The 18,471-nt window shown below is 40.1% G+C and overlaps 1 protein-coding gene across 16 annotated transcripts in view; it reads left to right on the forward strand.

Moving 5' to 3' along the window:
- afdna (afadin, adherens junction formation factor a) overlaps positions 1-18,471 on the forward strand; it is a 126,260-nt gene that overhangs the window by 59,706 nt on the left and 48,083 nt on the right. For 11 of the 16 annotated variants that reach the window (XM_053242127.1, XM_053242124.1, XM_034313668.2 and 8 more), the window contains 5 exons: positions 6,865-6,934; positions 7,219-7,322; positions 10,413-10,468; positions 14,927-15,132; positions 16,869-16,889. In XM_053242127.1, coding sequence (XP_053098102.1) covers positions 6,865-6,934; positions 7,219-7,322; positions 10,413-10,468; positions 14,927-15,132; positions 16,869-16,889 — 457 coding nt within the window. The remainder of the gene's footprint in view (positions 1-6,864; positions 6,935-7,218; positions 7,323-10,412; positions 10,469-14,926; positions 15,133-16,868; positions 16,890-18,471) is intronic. The other 5 variants (XM_053242120.1, XM_053242132.1, XM_053242121.1 and 2 more) reach the window with 1 other exon arrangement.

Below are 18,471 nucleotides of genomic sequence, written 5' to 3' on the forward strand. Positions count from 1 at the left end.
AGGCTTCAGTTCACAGAGCGAACTATTTCTGTACGACTGCAGAAGAAAAAAACACACACACAGAGAGAGAGAGAGAGAGAGAGAGAGAGAGAGAGAGAGAGAGAGAGAGAGAGAGGAAAAGAGTAGGTGTGAAATATTTGCTAGAGGAACAGATGTGCTGCACCTTTAATAAACTTGGGAAGGAAAAAATTGGTGTTTTTTGTGTGTGTGTGTGTGTGTGTGTGTGTGTGTGTGTGTGTGTGTGTGTGTGTGCGCGCGCGCAGGCGTTATTTCTTTTACAAAAGCTTTTGTCATACCAATGAGCAGGATACCTGATATACTTCTGTACAGAACACCCTTGTAGTAATGACCATACAGAAATATAGAAATATGTAAATATAATATTTAAATTAAAAAAAGCAAAATGTATATATAATTATAGTTAAAGTTCAATAAATATAAAAGAAACTAAACTAAAGTTCAGTAAATATAAATATATGTTTATATAACATATACAGTTATAAAATACCCTGTGCCCTGTGGTTACAAGCTACAAGATATGAGTGTTTGTGAGTAAGATAAAGTTTTGGCACCCTTCAGAAAACTGTACTGTTTAAGGATGGAAAAGGGGTGTGTGTTGTTTTTTTTATTTTGTTCTATAATCTGATAAAATAGTACACACACTCACTGACAGGTGCAGTGAGTGGCTGTATTTCTGTCAAATCCACACGACAAACAATATTTTATAAAAATTGAAATAGGGAATAATTGCTATGTTTTTTTTCTTCTTTAAATAGGGTTTACAGCACAATACTGAACTCTGATTGGTCAGAAAGTGTTGAGGAATAGTATGACAATACTGCAGCTGTAAGTTATGTTTTCGTTTCTATAGCAACAGCTCGTTCGCAGGGACGTCAATGTACCTTAACGTTAAACAGATTTTTAAAAAAAAACACTATGGTTAATATTTTTGGGTTTTTTGTATAGAAAGATATGATGTTGCTAAAGAGTTACAACAACAACGCAGTGAATCAACAACAGGAGGAAAAGCTGAAGCTGATTAACAGGAGAAATATCTGAGCGACACTCGGCTAAAACACTGTCATTACACTGGAAATATAAACCTCAGGGTGGTAACGTTGATTATTTTCCTCCAGCTGAAGTTTTATTTCTGCAGCAGGGTGTTTTATTTCTCTAGCCCTGTTCTTCAGACTCGTCTTTGGTGCAGCGCCTCTTGATTGTGTGATTTTATTAAATTCTTTTTTAAATATGCGTGTAGTTTATTTCTCTGCAGTTTCCATGACAATTTACAAAACGTCAAATTATTTTTTTTTAAAAAAAAGACTGAGTGATTTAAATTTAAGCAAGTCTTAATAAGTAATTTTTAGATCTTTTTTTTTTTTTTTTTTTTTTTTTGAACCTGAGTACATCACCTCGCCCACGCAAAGAGTAAATAGCTCTGTTATCATCAGCTGTGTGTGTGTGTGTGTCTGTGTGTGTGTGTGTGTGTGTGAGAGTGAGAGAGAAAGCGAGAGACACAGGTTTGACGTTGATTGTTTGTGCCGGTGTGCAGTGTTTGCATTGCCATCAGTGGCGTGCGTATCGCTGGAGACTCTACTGCCATGGCAACCAGCACTTCACACAAATGTGTGTGAGAGAGGCAAGAGAGCGAGGGTGTGTGAGGGACAGAAGGACGGGACGGGACGGGGCGGGACACACATGGGGGGAGAGAAAGAGAGAGAGAGAGAGAGAGAGAGGGAGGAAAAAAGAGGAGGTTATGAGAGGCTTGAGGCGCAGGGAAAGTCTATAATCTGATCAGAGCGGGTGTGGCTGTGTGTCACTGCAGTGTGTTTGCTGGAGGCAGGACACACACACACACACACACACACACACACACACACACACACACAGTTGAGTGTAGTTATGTATAAAGTCCTGGATGAACTGGTCTCAGTGTATGCAGGCTCAGAGGAGCACAGCACAGCACTGGTGAGTGGAAATCAGCTTTGTGTGAATAAAACGTCTTATTTTAGTGATTTCACCATCGTAAAACTGTGTGTGTGTGTGTGTGTGTGTGTGTGTGTGTGTGTGTTGAAATTTCTGTGCATTGTGTGTTTGTCAGGCTGTTGTATGGTTTCACGTCTACCTCATGACTTGTGTGTTTCGTTAGCGTTACACACGTTTCTGGAAAAGTGTGGAGTTTCGCTCAAAATGATGGAAAATTCTTTTGGAAGAAGTTAGAGCTGGGACTGATGCGATACTCGGGATCAGTATCAGTCTAATACCAGCAAGAAATGGTGGATCAGATGTCTGAGAAATAAAAGAAAGAATCTGAGCTGATCCTGTAACAAATGGAAAAGATTGGAATTGGGTTTGGGAGCATATCAAGTGACACTTTTTCTTTTTTCTTTTTTTCTTTTCTTTTCCCTAATTACGTATAATATATGTGAGTGTGTGTGTGTATATATATATATATATATATATATATATATATATATATATATATATATATATATATATATATAATGTGTGTGTTTCAATTTAAAAGTCATTTTAAATCTTAAGAGATTTTAAAGGAAAAATATTTTAAAGACTGATAGTCAAGGTTTGAGTAACAGAAAAGAAAAAGTGGTATCATGTTGTACTTTTTCTAGAGATGAAAACGTTGACTTTATTCCGCACGCGATAAAATGGCAGTTAAACAGAACTGAATTACGTCGGCTTTCCGATTGCTTTCCGAGTCTGAATACGGACGTGTTAGACGTGTGATGATCCAGTTATCCTTCTTATTGTCATATTCAACACACACAGTATTGTCACAATATCACCAGATTCACCCTGAGATACACCGCCTTTAGCTTCTATATTAGGAACACAATTCATGTGTATTTACCGTGTTTAAATATTTTAACGTCTTGGTTTGGTTTCACGAACTCACAGTATTGCATGAATGGAGAATTTTTTATTGGATTGTTGAAATGTAATTCTGGCGCCTGCCTGCGTGGACGTGAGGACATCTCGGGACACGGAAACGGCGCTAAACCTCCAGAACTGCTGAAAGAGATCAGAGCAGGAGCGTCAGCCTGAAACATTCAGATTAAAGCATTCACGACTTTACCAATCAGTGTCTCGATAGACCATGTGACTTGTGGGCAGGTTGAATGAGTTTAAAAAAAAAAAATCATTCAAATCTTATTCAACTCCATGTATTTAACTGTTAGAGACTTTTCTCTCTTTCTTTCTTTTTTTAAACCTTACCTAATGCACCTTTAAGGGGGATTCGTGACAGAAATACAATGTCATGCCTAATAGAAAGGTTACACCTTGTTTTTCCCTGTGTGTGTGTGTGTGTGTGTGTGTGTGTGTGTGTGTGTGTGTGTTAAAGCGAGTGTTTCCTCATGTCACGTCTGAAAGCACGTGGCTTCACTGTCACGTGCACTGTCCTGATTCTCTGAGGGACAGAAGCAGTGTATTGGACGTGAACACGTGACATGTGGTCCTGCGATATCGACCAAATCTGACCTCTCTTTTTTTTTTTTTTTTTTTTTTTTTTTTTTGCTTATGACAGGGACTAATGCGTTGCGATTCATTAAAATAAAATATATAATACTGTGTGAAAATAATATTGTATTTTCATCTTGTGATGGGCGAGTGCGTGTGTATTAATGCGAGAAACGCGAGAGAAGGGAACGAGGGTGTGTTTAGTTATATTTCGGATTTGTGTTTAATGTGAAGGGTTTCAGTTTAGTGGTTTAGCAGCACTTTTCTAAATTGTGAGTTTGTGGATTTCTCTGTGGTGTTGGAGTGGGGACCCCCCTGGGTGTGTTTGTGTGTGCAGGCGGTGGGACTGCCTGGTGAGGAACACACACACACACACACACACACACACAGTGCAGCTCAGTCCTTTCATTAAAATGCTGCTTTGGTGTATTTGGATGGTGAGATTGTTACTCATTCATTTATCCTAATAAAGAAATATCCATTTCCAGCATGGCATTGACTGACTGCTGTGATGTGTGTGTGTGTGTGTGTGTGTGTGTGTGTGTGTGTGTGTGCGCACACGCTCCCTTCGTGGTTTTGTATAACTTTTAATTTAACTTTCCAGTCTGTATATAGTGACAGGCTCATTTAGTTTTCTCCACTCTGATGCTCATCTGCTTCTGATCCAAAACGTTCACCGCTATCCACGACCCTCGACCTCTTACTAAAACAATCCCTAAAAAAACTTCTTCTCTTTCTATTCTTCCTTTTTAGCTAGGGCAGCACTCGTGAATAAAATTCACCCAAAAATAATGTAATTCTCTGAAGAGGAAAAACACACGTGGGGGGGAAAAAACGATTTGCGGTTGCTTTCACTTTTTGTGCCAACTTCGTCTAGGCAAACTTCGACCTGTGAGGTCATGAACAGAGAGCAAGAGCCGTTTTTTTTATCTTCACTTTAGTGTCAGTAAATGGGTTGATCAGTAATAAAAGCGCAGGATGAAATGTGTGTGTGTCACTATTTAATATTTTCTTTCAGTATGCATCATAAACTTTGTTCTTTTTCACTGAGTATTTTATTTTCATCCTTTAATTCAAGTCATGTTTTTGTTGTAATAAGTTATAATATATATAGAATTTCTATAGTAAGGGCTCACTGAAGTGGACGATTTGTGTAGTCTAAGGCTAATCACAAACATGCTTTAATTTAACAAATAAAAAAAGGGGACTCGATGTGGTGAAGTTTTCTGTAAGGGTATGTTTATTTGGCATTTATGGAAGGAGTCTCCAGTGTCAGAGGTAAGCTGGTTGCTTATAAATCCAAATATTTCTGCAGGTGGATATCACTATAAACTGTTTTATTATTTATACAGTTAGCATGGGGTGAACCCGGCCACTGACGGAGTGTGTTTGTGGTAAAATTCAGGTTTTGTTTCCTGCACTGTTGACACTTGTGCATACTGAAGAGATATAGACGTCCTTCAGATGTCTTTCAGCCGCACAGGGCCGGACACTTTACTGTGACCTTAGTGAACCTGTTATAAATTACCGTATACTGTACATTTCACTGTTAAAGTGCACACTGAGCTTGTGGTCACTGTACATTATTTCTGGAGTGTGCAGGACGACAGGGAGCACACCAACTTCAGTCTCCTAAAGGGGAGATTCAAGGATGCGCTGTTCATCACACCATCTCATCATTGTTTATCTTTCCATCATCCTCATCTCTCCTCGTTTTCTGTCTGTGGCTAATCAGGTGGAAGGGGGAATGAAAAAAGCAAACAGTTAGAGGATGTACTGTGTGTGTGTGTGTGTGTGTGTGTGTGTGTGTGTGTGTGTGTGTGTGTATGCGTGTTTCTTTTTAATGACCATGCAGCCATTTTGTACAGTGTGTTAATAATTCTTTTAATTTTGTCTCATCACGTTGTCTCTAAAGCAGTGTACGTTATTTCTGGATGCTACATAACTGCTACATAACTCATTATATTATACTGTTCATAGGCTGCTACTCTTATGTTTACACTTATGTTTACACTATTTCAGCTACTTGTCTTGTACTCTTGTACTATTTGCACTATTGTCACTAGGTTCACTTTAAACAGAACTGTGTACTGGTCGGCGCTGCACTGGGACTTACTGCGCTCACTGTCTGTCCCAGTAGTCACTGTGCTGTCTTCTACTGTTTTGTACTGTCTTGTGCTGTCTGCACATGTTTGCACTTGTGCACTTTATTGTATAATTTATGTAGTCCCTTGTAGTTCTGTGTTGTTCTGTGCTTGTCTTATGTAGCACCTTGGTCCTGGAGAAACGTTGTTTCATTTCACTATGTACTTGTATATGGCAATAAAATGACAATAATGACACTTGACTTGACTTGAACAGGGAGCACACCAACTTTAGTCTCCTGAAGGGGAGAATCAGTTAGGATTTATTTCATTACCTGTGTTAACTGCATTTTATTAGACGTAAAGGTGTTCACTCAGGTTAGCTTCTGTTAAAAAAAAAAAAAATCTAATAACACTAATCTCATTTAAAGTGGCCTCCTGGCATCTATTAACGCAACAGGAACACTCCATACTGAGCTCTATCTGTAGTTCAGGCTGCCATCATTTTTTTAGTTTTATTTTCTATAACAGCAGCTCTGGCAGTAGTGCAGCTCTAAATCACAGGTTTGTGTCAATGCGCTTGTTCTAATACGTTATCGTTGCTATAGTAACGGCATACACGTGGACGTGAATGGCGATGAAGTTTTCAGTAAGGAGACGTTTATTTAACATTCATGGAAGGAGTCTCCAGTGTCAGCGCTTTGTCTCTAGGATGAAGGAGTTTATGCTTTGTGGTTTCTCGGTAACATGACGAGCTGCGTTTTTTTTTTTTTTTTTCTCCTCTCATTAACCTCTGGATAGAGAGAAAAAAAGAGGCTGGTGAGAGAACGACTGTTTATAAGCTGCTGTAACGTAAGTGAGAACAGGAGCTAGCTTGTTTTGTAGACAGCGTTGAATGTAGCTACAAATGGATAAAAGAATAACGTGTCGTTCTTTGATAAATAAAAATGGTAATAGTTGTCGAATCGCTCAGGTATAAGAGGAGTAAATGTTTGAAGGATGTGCTGTTCATCACACTACCACATCATTGTTTATCCTTCCATTTTGCAAAATGGAAAGAAAAGAAAAGAAGACAAAGCTGAAGATGATGGACGTCCTTCATCGTCCTCATCTCGGCTCGTTTTCTGTCTGTGTCTAATCAGGTGGAAGAGGTAATAAAATAGGCAAACAGTTAGAGGATGTACTGTGTGTGTATGTGTGTTTGTTTTAAATGACCATGCAGCCATTTTGTACAGTGTGTTAACAATTCTTTCATTTTGTCTCATCACATTATCTCTATCTCTTTCCTGTTTTTCTGTAGGAGTGTTCCAGAGACGGCCTTTGACCTGCACGGGGACATTCACAGCGGCGCTGCACTCCCAACCAGCAAGGTACACACACCTTGTCTGTTTGTGCGTCTCTGTGCGTCTCTGTGCGTCTCTGTGCGTCTCTGTGCGATTCTGTGCGTCTCTGTGCGTCTCTGTGCGTCTCTGTGCGTCTCTGTGCGTCTCTGTGCGTCTCTGTGCGTGTGTTTGTGTGTCTGTGTTGCTATCATCATGTGTGGAGGTGAGAGCTATTTAGTGTATCTGACTCTGTGTGTGTGTGTGTGTGTGTGTGTGTGTGTGTGTGTGTGTGTGTGTGTGTGTGTGTGTGTGTGTGTGTGTTGTGGTTTCAGAGCTCAGGGAAGCTGGACATGGATCGCCCAGGTAACGTCGGGGAGCGAGGCATGGTGAAGCCCATGATCCGCACGGAGCCCGACTTTGCAAAGCATGATGGGAGGTGAGAGTTCTGTTACAGCACATACACTCAGTGTAGTAAGAGGTAGGGAGAGTGTGTCTCATTTGGGAGGGTGTGTGTGTTGTGTAGAGTCTGTTGTGTGTAGTTTTTATACAAAGAAAGTGTGTATAGAATTGGTGCAGGATGTAAAACCTCATTTATACTTCTGCATTAATGTATATTTGTGTCCCGACGCAGAGGGGGGGTTTATGGGTGAGTGTAGCACACAGAAACACATACACTGTAGTGCGCAGTCCTCTACAAGCAAACCATGCATCATGTGTTGTGTATCTACGAATGCTGATTGGTTGAGAGGTGCTAGAGGTGTGTGTGTGCGCGCATGGAAATGTTGTGTCCCTTCGTGCACGTGTTTTATCAAGAGTTTCAGAGTAACACTGTTCCAAATACATCTCGTGTAAACAATAAAACTTTACAACAATAAAGTCTAAACAATAAAAATGTTCCCTTCTCACCTCCACTACTCAGTGTCTCATCCTCGTGCTCTCCAACTGCTTTCTCAAAATGTTCAAAATCCTAAACGGTTAGCGACGGAATCGGATGAAAAACACTTTGTATAAATCTCCCTTTACAGACCTGTTATCTTTACTAAAATGTTTCCTCTGTGAGAAAAACCTCTCACATGGACAGATATTTTTTGTGTGTTTCACACAGGCCGATATGATCTCGTTATTTTATAATGAATTTATTTCCAGAAAGCTACACTCGTGATCTTGTGGTGTGTGTGAATCTAAAGAATAAAGAGGATATGTGTTTATAACGCCTCCCAGTAAAGACATGGTGTAGGTGATGTAACCCACAGCAACGCAATAAAATCAAATCTAAAGCATTGTCTTTTCATGAATGAAAGTATAGTGCGTTTCAGCGCTGGTTTAATTGACGTGCTTTGATACGTGAGCGTCTTGATCCTGCTGAATACAGACGAGTGAAAACGCATCAGGAATTCTTTCAGTGGGAAGTGACTTGCTTTATAATTGGATCGTGCAACTTTCTGAAAAATGTGGTTTGGTTCACGCGACATCGCCCCCGAGTGACACGCTCACGTTACATGCAAGTATGTAGACTTTACTCTATGCGAGTGTGTAGACTCAGTGTGGAGAGGAAGTGTGTCGTGTAGAGAGGAAGTGTGTTGTGTTTAGACTCAGTGTAGAGAGGAAGTGTGTTGTGTTTAGACTCGGTGTAGAGAGGAAGTGTGTTGTGTATAGACTCGGTGTGGAGAGGAAGTGTGTTGTGTTTAGACTCAGTGTGGAGAGGAAGTGTGTTGTGTTTAGACTCAGTGTAGAGAGGAAGTGTGTTGTGTTTAGACTCAGTGTAGAGAGGAAGTGTGTTGTGTTTAGACTCAGTGTGGAGAGGAAGTGTGTTGTGTTTAGACTCAGTGTAGAGAGGAAGTGTGTTGTGTTTAGACTCAGTGTAGAGAGGAAGTGTGTTGTGTTTAGACTCAGTGTAGAGAGGAAGTGTGTTGTGTTTAGACTCAGTGTAGAGAGGAAGTGTGTTGTGTTTAGACTCAGTGTAGAGAGGAAGTGTGTTGTGTTTAGACTCAGTGTAGAGAGGAAGTGTGTTGTGTATAGACTCAGTGTAGAGAGGAAGTGTGTTGTGTATAGACTCAGTGTAGAGAGGAAGTGTGTTGTGTTTAGACTCGGTGTAGAGAGGAAGTGTGTTGTGTATAGACTCAGTGTAGAGAGGAAGTGTGTTGTGTTTAGACTCAGTGTAGAGAGGAAGTGTGTTGTGTTTAGACTCAGTGTAGAGAGGAAGTGTGTTGTGTTTAGACTCAGTGTAGAGAGGAAGTGTGTTGTGTTTAGACTCAGTGTAGAGAGGAAGTGTGTTGTATTTAGACTCAGTGTAGAGAGGAAGTGTGTTGTGTTTAGACTCAGTGTAGAGAGGAAGTGTGTTGTGTATAGACTCAGTGTAGAGAGGAAGTGTGTTGTGTATAGACTCAGTGTAGAGAGGAAGTGTGTTGTGTATAGACTCAGTGTAGAGAGGAAGTGTGTTGTGTTTAGACTCAGTGTAGAAAGGAAGTGTGTTGTGTATAGACTCAGTGTAGAGGAAGTATGTTGTGTATAGACTCAGTGTAGAGAGAAAGTGTGTTGTGTATAGACTCAGTGTAGAGAGGAAGTGTGTTGTGTATAGACTCAGTGTAGAGAGGAAGTGTGTTGTGTTTAGACTCAGTGTAGAGAGGAAGTGTGTTGTGTATAGACTCAGTGTAGAGAGGAAGTGTGTTGTGTATAGACTCAGTGTAGAGAGAAAGTGTGTTGTGTATAGACTCAGTGTAGAGAGAAAGTGTGTTGTGTATAGACTCAGTGTAGAGAGGAAGTGTGTTGTGTTTAGACTCAGTGTAGAGAGGAAGTGTGTTGTGTATAGACTCAGTGTAGAGAGGAAGTGTGTTGTGTATAGACTCAGTGTAGAGAGGAAGTGTGTTGTGTTTAGACTCAGTGTAGAGAGGAAGTGTGTTGTGTTTAGACTCGGTGTAGAGAGGAAGTGTGTTGTGTTTAGACTCAGTGTAGAGAGGAAGTGTGTTGTGTTTAGACTCAGTGTAGAGAGGAAGTGTGTTGTGTATAGACTCAGTGTAGAGAGGAAGTGTGTTGTGTTTAGACTCAGTGTAGAGAGGAAGTGTGTTGTGTTTAGACTCAGTGTAGAGAGGAAGTGTGTTGTGTATAGACTCAGTGTAGAGAGGAAGTGTGTTGTGTTTAGACTCAGTGTAGAGAGGAAGTGTGTTGTGTTTAGACTCAGTGTAGAGAGGAAGTGTGTTGTGTATAGACTCAGTGTAGAGAGGAAGTGTGTTGTGTTGTGAAGTTAGTTTAGGAATGAAATGTGTATAAAACCTGATCCTCTGTCATCAACACTGTGGAAACCTGAATCCTCTTGTCCGGTTCTCTCATCTATAATACAGTATTACTGCACCCACACACACACACACACACACACACACACACACACACACACACACACACACACACAGAGCACCATGCTGTATGGCCGGAGAGGAGCAGCAGGGCTGGAGCGCAGTGTGTCTGTGGACAGTGGAGTGAATGTGGAGTACGTGAGCTGGTTCACTGAACGTCTGCTTTCTCCTTACAGGCCTCATGACAGCCCCGAGCTCACGCTGCCGGCCAGCATCGAGTTCAGGGACAACTGTAAGTACACACACACACACACACACACCCACACACACACACACACACAATCCCTCTCTCATCTACACACATGAACTAATTCCACATGCTGTTTTCTATTTTGTACGTGTTTGTCTTTCCAGGTCGTTTTATGATACGATGTTAGACATGTATTGTGTTGAATGTTCTGTTGTCATGCTAGTGGACTAGACATGAAAGAGCTTTTCCACTCGACCCATTTCACAGCCTCGTGCCGTCAGGCTTTCGGCCAAAAATCAACAACTGAATCCATTTTTAGAGCGCAGCAAGGGAAAAATCAATTCCCAGATCAATACATGATCAATACATGACTAATTTACTCTAAAAACAATAAGCAGTGCTCTAAAAATGTATCACAGTAGTTTAAATCTTCATAAAGCTACACTATATCCACATTTCCAGGTGACAGATGTGTATTAAAGATGCAGAAGATGTACGATTGAGGGTTCCACCCCAGTAACGAGGCATGGTACAGTTTTCTAGCCTAACATCATGATTAAATATTAAAACTCCTGAAAAGCCTCTTAAGATTGTTATCTGTATTAAATTAGCAGTTGGCTTGTGGTCCCACTGCTTCCTGATAAAAAAGATACACTTCATTAATGGATGTTTATTAGGCTAGAGGGAGTGCACACTATTAAATCTCTTAATGACACTCTGAGTCACTTCCTGTCATACATCGAATAAAGATCTCACTATAGCACTGCCACTGAGCTGGTATTAGGTAGATAGTGTTTATTCTGCAGCGCTGACACTGACATGGTGGAGTGTGTGTGTTGGAAGGGGGATGCGTTAGTCTCCAGTTGAGCACCTACTAAATTAGTGGGTGACCAACAAATGTAACTGTGTGCTTTAATAATAATAATAATAATGGCGATGGTGATAATAATAATAATAATGGCGATGATGATGATGATAATAATAATAATAATAATAATAATAATAATAATAATAATAATAATAATGCTATAATGGTAATAATAAAAAAATATTAAACCAAATCAATTATTTAGCTTTTTTATACATTGAAAATGCAGCAAAGTGCTTTACAGTGAAAGTAAAAACACAGAAATATATAAAATGTAGTCAAAAAAATATAACAAATAATAGCAGTGACCGTAACAATAATGTAAATATAAATATAAATAAATAAAATTAGATCTAAAAATTATATATATATGTATGTATGTATGTGTGTGTGTGTGTGTGTGTGTATACTGTATATGTTAAAGCAAACAAATAAATAAAAATAAATAATAAAGCAAATAATAAAACCTAGTTAAATTATAAAATAATAAAAAAAATTCGTTGTTTTTTGTAAATCAGTAAGTTTAGTAAGATGGTGTTTAAAACCTTAACAACACTGATACACACACATTAATGCCACATGCACGCTGAAAATAAACCACCATCCAGATTCATCTGCTCAGTGGTGCAGTGGTGCTCCCTTTCCTTTGCGGTACAAAGTAGAGGGGAGCCAATACTTTGTACAAACTATTATTATTGTGGTAAACTTGACGATGGCGTGTACGAGGAGCTAATAAACAGGAAACTGTGTGTATAATGAGTGTAATTATCTGCGTCCGTGAAAGCTCCATTCACTGAGAGGCAGCGTGAATAAGCAGAGCTCCTGTTTCCTCGTCTTCATCCTTCATAAAAGTTTTACACTCCTGCTCATTTTAAATGTACGTGCTGTTTCGTTGTAGCAGGTCATGACTGCATGATTGTGTGTCAATCAGCTGTTTTCCATTTTGACATGAAGGGAACGATCCAGAGGTAGATCTTGGTGGATGATGCAAATGTCCATGCAAAGTATGACTACATTTTACAGAAACAGCACTGTAGTCTCCATCAGATCAGAACATGGGTCCAGAGACGGATTTCCGAGTACTTACTGCCCAATTTCCTATTCAGGTTTTCTTAAAAATGTAGAATATTTGAAAATATGGACTCATCCCTAAGGCCATTGACAGAAGATCAGCGACAAAACCTCTTTATGCCAGTGAAGCCATTGTTTCCCTACAGAGAGAGCGGTGACGTTTTGCCTGCAGGCAGCGCTACTCTGGGTGGAGCGCACCGCCTGGACTTGATGCTTTGTCGCTGCACTCAAAGTTCACTCAGATTCAACTCTAATCTAGTTTACTCTAACCTTTTCAAAGCACAACCGGTAAGATGACACCGCATATGTAACGTAGCAAAGACGCGTTTTCCTCCCGCCTTGTCCTAAAGAAGACCAAAACCTGTTTGAGATTTAGATACGTGCTGGGTTTAGAAACCTGTGAACTGGGCTAGCTTGTCATTCGCACACTGAGTGAACAGTTGCGGTGAGTGAAGCGCAAAACACTGATGATGTAAATTCATGGCCTAATGTGTACCCTGTCCATTTACGAAATAAATGGATAATAGACAAAATATATTTATTACACAGATAATTTCATTATAAAGCCTGATTGACTCGTTGTAAAGTCATCGATATACACACACCTGTAATCCGCAATAATCGAGTTGTGTGTTAATTAATGCACCTGGTTTTAAACCAATAAAACGTTATACCTTGCTCTGTCCATAGAATACCCTAATCTCCATTATGTTGCTAAGCAACCAAAGCTTACCATGAACAGACTACATTGTGGGATGGATGAATTCTTTATAGTGAATATTATTAATATTAATGAAAATAGTTTTTGAACAACGAATTTATTCATAGTTTTTATCGCCTTTTTAAAAGAAAGTAATGACACATGACGGACTGAAGTTATTAAGTTATAAGTGTTACGCCATTTATATCACACCAATTTGCTAACGATTACAATTTCTTATTTATTAATGAACAACTTTTTGTGCTTTTTAACAGTTTGTAGTTAGATTTAATGTTGTGGAACTTCAGCGAGACAAGTTAGTTCCTGTTATCTCTTACGTTATAGCAGCTATCAACAGCCATTCCCTCGCCTGCCTGTCTTCTTCTCTTTCTTAAAGCTAATGAGACGAAAAAACACAGCTTGTCATTTTACCAGGAAACCAGAAAGCGTAAACTCTTCTGTCCTGAAGACTTTGCCATGCTGGAAAACATTTCAAAGCTTCGTGACTATCATTAGAAATCGCTGACATGTCCATAAACGTCTCCTAACAAAACACCCTTTTGTATTTGTTTACTATCAGTCGTAGACTGTGTGGCCCGTCCGCAAGTACAAATCTTTGTGAATGAGCTGTTGCTATAGAAACGATAACGTATTCGAACGAGCGTAGTAATATAAACTTAACCGTGCTGTGGTATAAAAGCAATAAGCCACTTCAGTACCTATGATGTCTGCTGTATAGTTTATATATCGCTGTGTTGCACGCCAAACAATGTTGAATTTGAAAAAAACACAAGTAGGAACTGAAGTTGTGAGAGTAAAAAGAGTTAAGAGAAGCAGCGAGAAAGCCGGACAACTCACTAAAGTTTAGTGTTACTTTATTAACACCATTCAGTTCGATTGCACTTGAGAGAGACTGATTATTTCATCGCACCACTTCCCTGACTCACCACAAGATGGCAGTACTGATGAGCTCCCACTCATATAATAACTCATTGGTGTTGATTTGCTTTACTGTTTATTATTGTGTATTTTTTTAGGTCGTTCTCTGAGAGGCCCCTCACTGACTGTGTACCGGTGGTGTGTTAGTGGTGTGAGTGTGTGTTTGATTTTCACCGGAGAGTTGTGCGTGCAGTCCTGAGTCTGTGACCCCTGCTGAGGCACAGGAACATCAGGACAATGTTATCACCCATCTCAGTCTCCGTCCTTATTCGGTTTAAGATGTTCTTTGAAGTGCATGAGCAACAACGCTATGTGCTGTCGTGTGATAAGAACTTTAAGGTGCTTTCACACACGCAGTGTTGCAACGTGTTGAACGGAGTGCGTTTCCCGCCTCGGTCTGCTTCCAAGTGAAGTCGATTGCAGTGAGAAAGTGAGTCGATTCTGAATCGACTCGAATACAGGAAGTGAATCAAATATGCAATATCGCATTTTTTTTGCTAAACTGAGCCAAAAGACAGAGCTGTAGCACTGTAGGAATGGAATCTGGAGATTTGGACATAAAGAGAAAATAAATGCTAGATGAACTGCAAAAAGTTTTTAAACTAGTTGTTTATATAATGAATCATTTATTCAGCAGCGACTCTGTGCTCTCTGTGTTTGGGTTATTTCTTTTTATCTTTAATAGTCACTGTATTTTTGACTTTGACCAGAGTTTTGACGTTTCCACGCTTTTACACGCACCTCATCCAGCAAACCAAGCCAAATAGCAAACAAATAAAAACAGTCAAATGATTTTAACTAAAACTGATTAATAGGTGTGAAAGTGACCTTAATGCTGCTGTTTAGTTTTTAAAGAACATCTCCATTTAATATCCCAATGATTAAATCGTGCTCTCTGTTTTTTTTTTCTTTTCCCCCTCAGCTGAAGATGCTTTCCTGTCGGCCATCATCAACTACACCAACAGCTCCACCGTGCACTTTAAGCTGTCCCCCACCTACGTGCTGTACATGACCTGCCGCTACGTGCTGTCCAGCCACTACAGACCCGACATGAGCGCGTCAGAGCGGACGCACAAAGTCATCGCCATCGTCAACAAGATGGTGAGCATGATGGAAGGAGTGATCCAGGTGAGTTCCCAGCCTCACTACAATCCAGTTTCCTCGATCAAAAAATAACAAGCCTGACACACTACCTCAAATGTAATCGTGGCTAATGTAGCTAACAAGCCAGTTTAGCATTATCACACACTCATCACACACTCAAGAATAACACGATTCACTTTGTACATGCAGTACTTCCTTTAAACCTTAGGCCACGCCTCCCTGTCATAAACTGACACACTGACAGAGTGTGATGTTGCTAAAATGGTAATTCTAAGTATCAGTTAGCAGCATTAGCCTTGTAGCGTGACTAGACCCTGCTGATTTTGATGTATAGATTGCTGTAGTTGTTGTAGCAGCTCCTGTAGGTGTAGCATTTAAGGCATGGCCTACATCACAGCTCAAATCATGGCCCTTATGTACGTGATAGTGCTGCTCAATGTTTGTTTGTGTGTGTTTGTGTTCGTCTGCGTGTTTTCCCTTCCCGTCTGTTTTAACTTTACACTGTTCAGGGGCGGTGACTCACACAGCCTGTGATCACGCGCCAGATGAATGAAACAGCCGCTGCCGATTTATTTACTCTGCCGTTTAGCCGCCAGAGCCGTAGGTGGCCTGACCTGCTGTGTGGCAAAAGTAAAAGGATAAAAATAGAGAGAGTTAAAATAGTGCACAAGATCTTATATGTCTGAGCTGGTCCTGTGCCAGAACGTGTAGTGAGAGAATACACACTCACACCAGGCGCGTACTTGTGGCATCAATGAGGTCTCGTACGTCTGGCCAAAATATGGATTAAAAACCTTTAATCCTAATAAAAAGACATTTTTTTAATTTTCTACAATATAGAAATCCACATTTTAAGCCTCACACTAAAGCCTCAGACTGATTGCTCACCGTAAAAGCTAATCCCGCATTCACACTAGCAAGCAACAGGTCACTGCTGTCCATCCAGGTTGAATCTTGTGGGCATGGCCTGTCCAGGAAGTGTGGCCTGTCTAGCTTTTCTAATGTTGTGCTAATGAATAGAATTTGTGCTTCTTCGGCAAAACATTCACTGTTTATATGGAGAAAGCGAAAAGCTCTGTTGCTTGGCAACTGTCAAATAGTGATAATATGGATAATAATGGATGGAACATTTAGTAATTTAGACTAGCTACAAAAGACTCCATAAGAATAAAAGTAGACTGTGTTTACATTTAGCATTAACTGCTACACACAGAACTATGTTACAAGTCTTAAGCTCAGTAGCGTAAACTCGGTAGCTTAATTCGTAAACTCGGTAGCTTAATTCGTAAACTCGGTAGCTTAATTCGTAAGCTCGGTAGCTTAATTCGTAAACTCGGTAGCTTAATTCGTAAACTAAGTAGCTTAAAGTTATAGCTGTATCTCTGAGTGTTACATACCACTGATTCTGGAGACTCCATCCATAAATTTTAAATAAACATCTCCTTTACTGTCCTGACGATGTTTTTAATTACAACTTTCCTTTTAAAAAGAAATCTTTATGAATTTCACTCAAGGGTTGTAGCGTAAGAGTTAAAAGATTAAAAAAAACATGACATGCATCACTTCACATGTGTATAATGTCAGGTTAGGAAGGGACTGTGTACATTGTTGTGTGCGTGCGTGTGTGTGTGCGCGCGCGTGTGTGTGTGTGTTTACATGCCTGTGATATCTCTGTCCATGCCATAGCCGTTGTTGACAGTCTCTCTCTCTGTCCTGTCGGTTGTTTGTTCCCCCTCTTCCCACTCCTCCTCTCTCTGCAGGAGATTCCTGAAGGTGACCAGGTAGGAGACTGTACTGCCAGGGAGAGCTGTCTATCTCTCTGTCTGTCTCTCTCTCTTTCTCTCTCTCTCTCTCTCTCTCTCTCTCTCTCTCTCTCTCTCTCTCTCTGTCTCTCTCTCTGTCTCTCTCTCTCTCTCCTCATTTCCCCCCTCCTCAGTTAGCTTGGCTTAGTCTTACATGCCTTTGCCCCTCCCATAACAGAAACTTTGCCAATAATCCCTCCTCCAGCAGCTGGACACTAAAAAACAGAAACACAATAATAATATTAAACCCAAGCGTAACCCTTCATTCAGCTCCAACCTGGACCATGTGATACTAAAACTCCAAGTAAAACTCCGATCTCTGACTGTGGCAGCATTTTAATTCTGGCATCTCCATGTTACCTTCTGCTTCCTGCACTTCAGTGTGGATGCGAGACAAGCCCGTGTTCTGTTGCTTTGTTCTGTTTTTTTTTTTCTTTTCTTTTAATAATTTTTTATTTTGTTCTCTGTGGTTAATGTTCTTGTTCTTCTGAATGCATTCTATGGCTGAAACCAGAAAGGGAGGGGGGGCAGCCGTCGCCGTCAGAGGGAAACGAGTGTGTGTGTGCGCGTGTGTGTGTATGCGAGCGTGTGTATGTGGTATACACAAGGTTCCAGGTCAGCAAGTGTGTGTGTGTCTGGGCCGTGTGTATCCCTCGCTGTGTACTGGGGACATTTAACTCCACAGCAACCAGACACTGCTCTGTTAAGTGCCTCAGTCTCTGAGTGTTTTTTTCCACTGCACAGGAACCAGTACCTGAGGTTCTAGGTCATTTTCCACCAACTTTAGAAACAGCAGTTACCGTGACAACAGTTAAAGCTACTGCGTCGTCATGGTGCATTAATTTAATTAAGTTGAAGTTCAACATGGAAGAAGTGTTCAGTGTTGGTTAACTAGCTTATATCACCTAGAAAAATGTCTAGCTAGAAAAATCTACGCTGATGGTAGCTATGACAAAATGAGAATAATATTTTAAGGATGTTATCAGCTGAATGAAAATATCCAAAAAAAATCACATTCTGTGTGATCCAAAAACACGAAATTTACGCTGTAAAAGTATTGGGTCTCATTTCCGTCGCTGGATACGAACAAATTTATTATTACTCGTAAAACATTCGCAGGAGCATTTACACAGGAAATGTGGTATTCATGGAAATCCGGTGAGTTCAGGAAAATGTTCGTATCCTAAGTTTACGTGTAAGGAGACTCAATAACATGGACATTGTTTAATCAGCTTCAAATCGTACAATTGTCGTGAGTTTCTACGATTTTCCGTATGGATTACGCTGTCAAGTTAAATCATTTATTTTTTCATTTAATGAATTTAATTTCATGAAATTCAGTCAGTTCATATTAATGACTTAAATAAAAGCAATATATTTTTTAAAATCCATAAAATAAGACAAATTTAATTAGGACTAAAGTAATGGCACCCTCTAAAAGGAGTAAGAGTTAGTGTGTGTCTCTGGTAGCTGACGCACTGCAGTGGCTGAGCTGCGTTACTGGAAGATTTAGCATATGCCACTCTTTGGAGGTGCTCTTTCACAGTTCACTCATTGTTTT

This window comes from Pangasianodon hypophthalmus, chromosome 19 (genome assembly GCF_027358585.1).
Source record: "Pangasianodon hypophthalmus isolate fPanHyp1 chromosome 19, fPanHyp1.pri, whole genome shotgun sequence".
Classification (NCBI taxonomy): Eukaryota; Metazoa; Chordata; class Actinopteri; order Siluriformes; family Pangasiidae; genus Pangasianodon; species Pangasianodon hypophthalmus.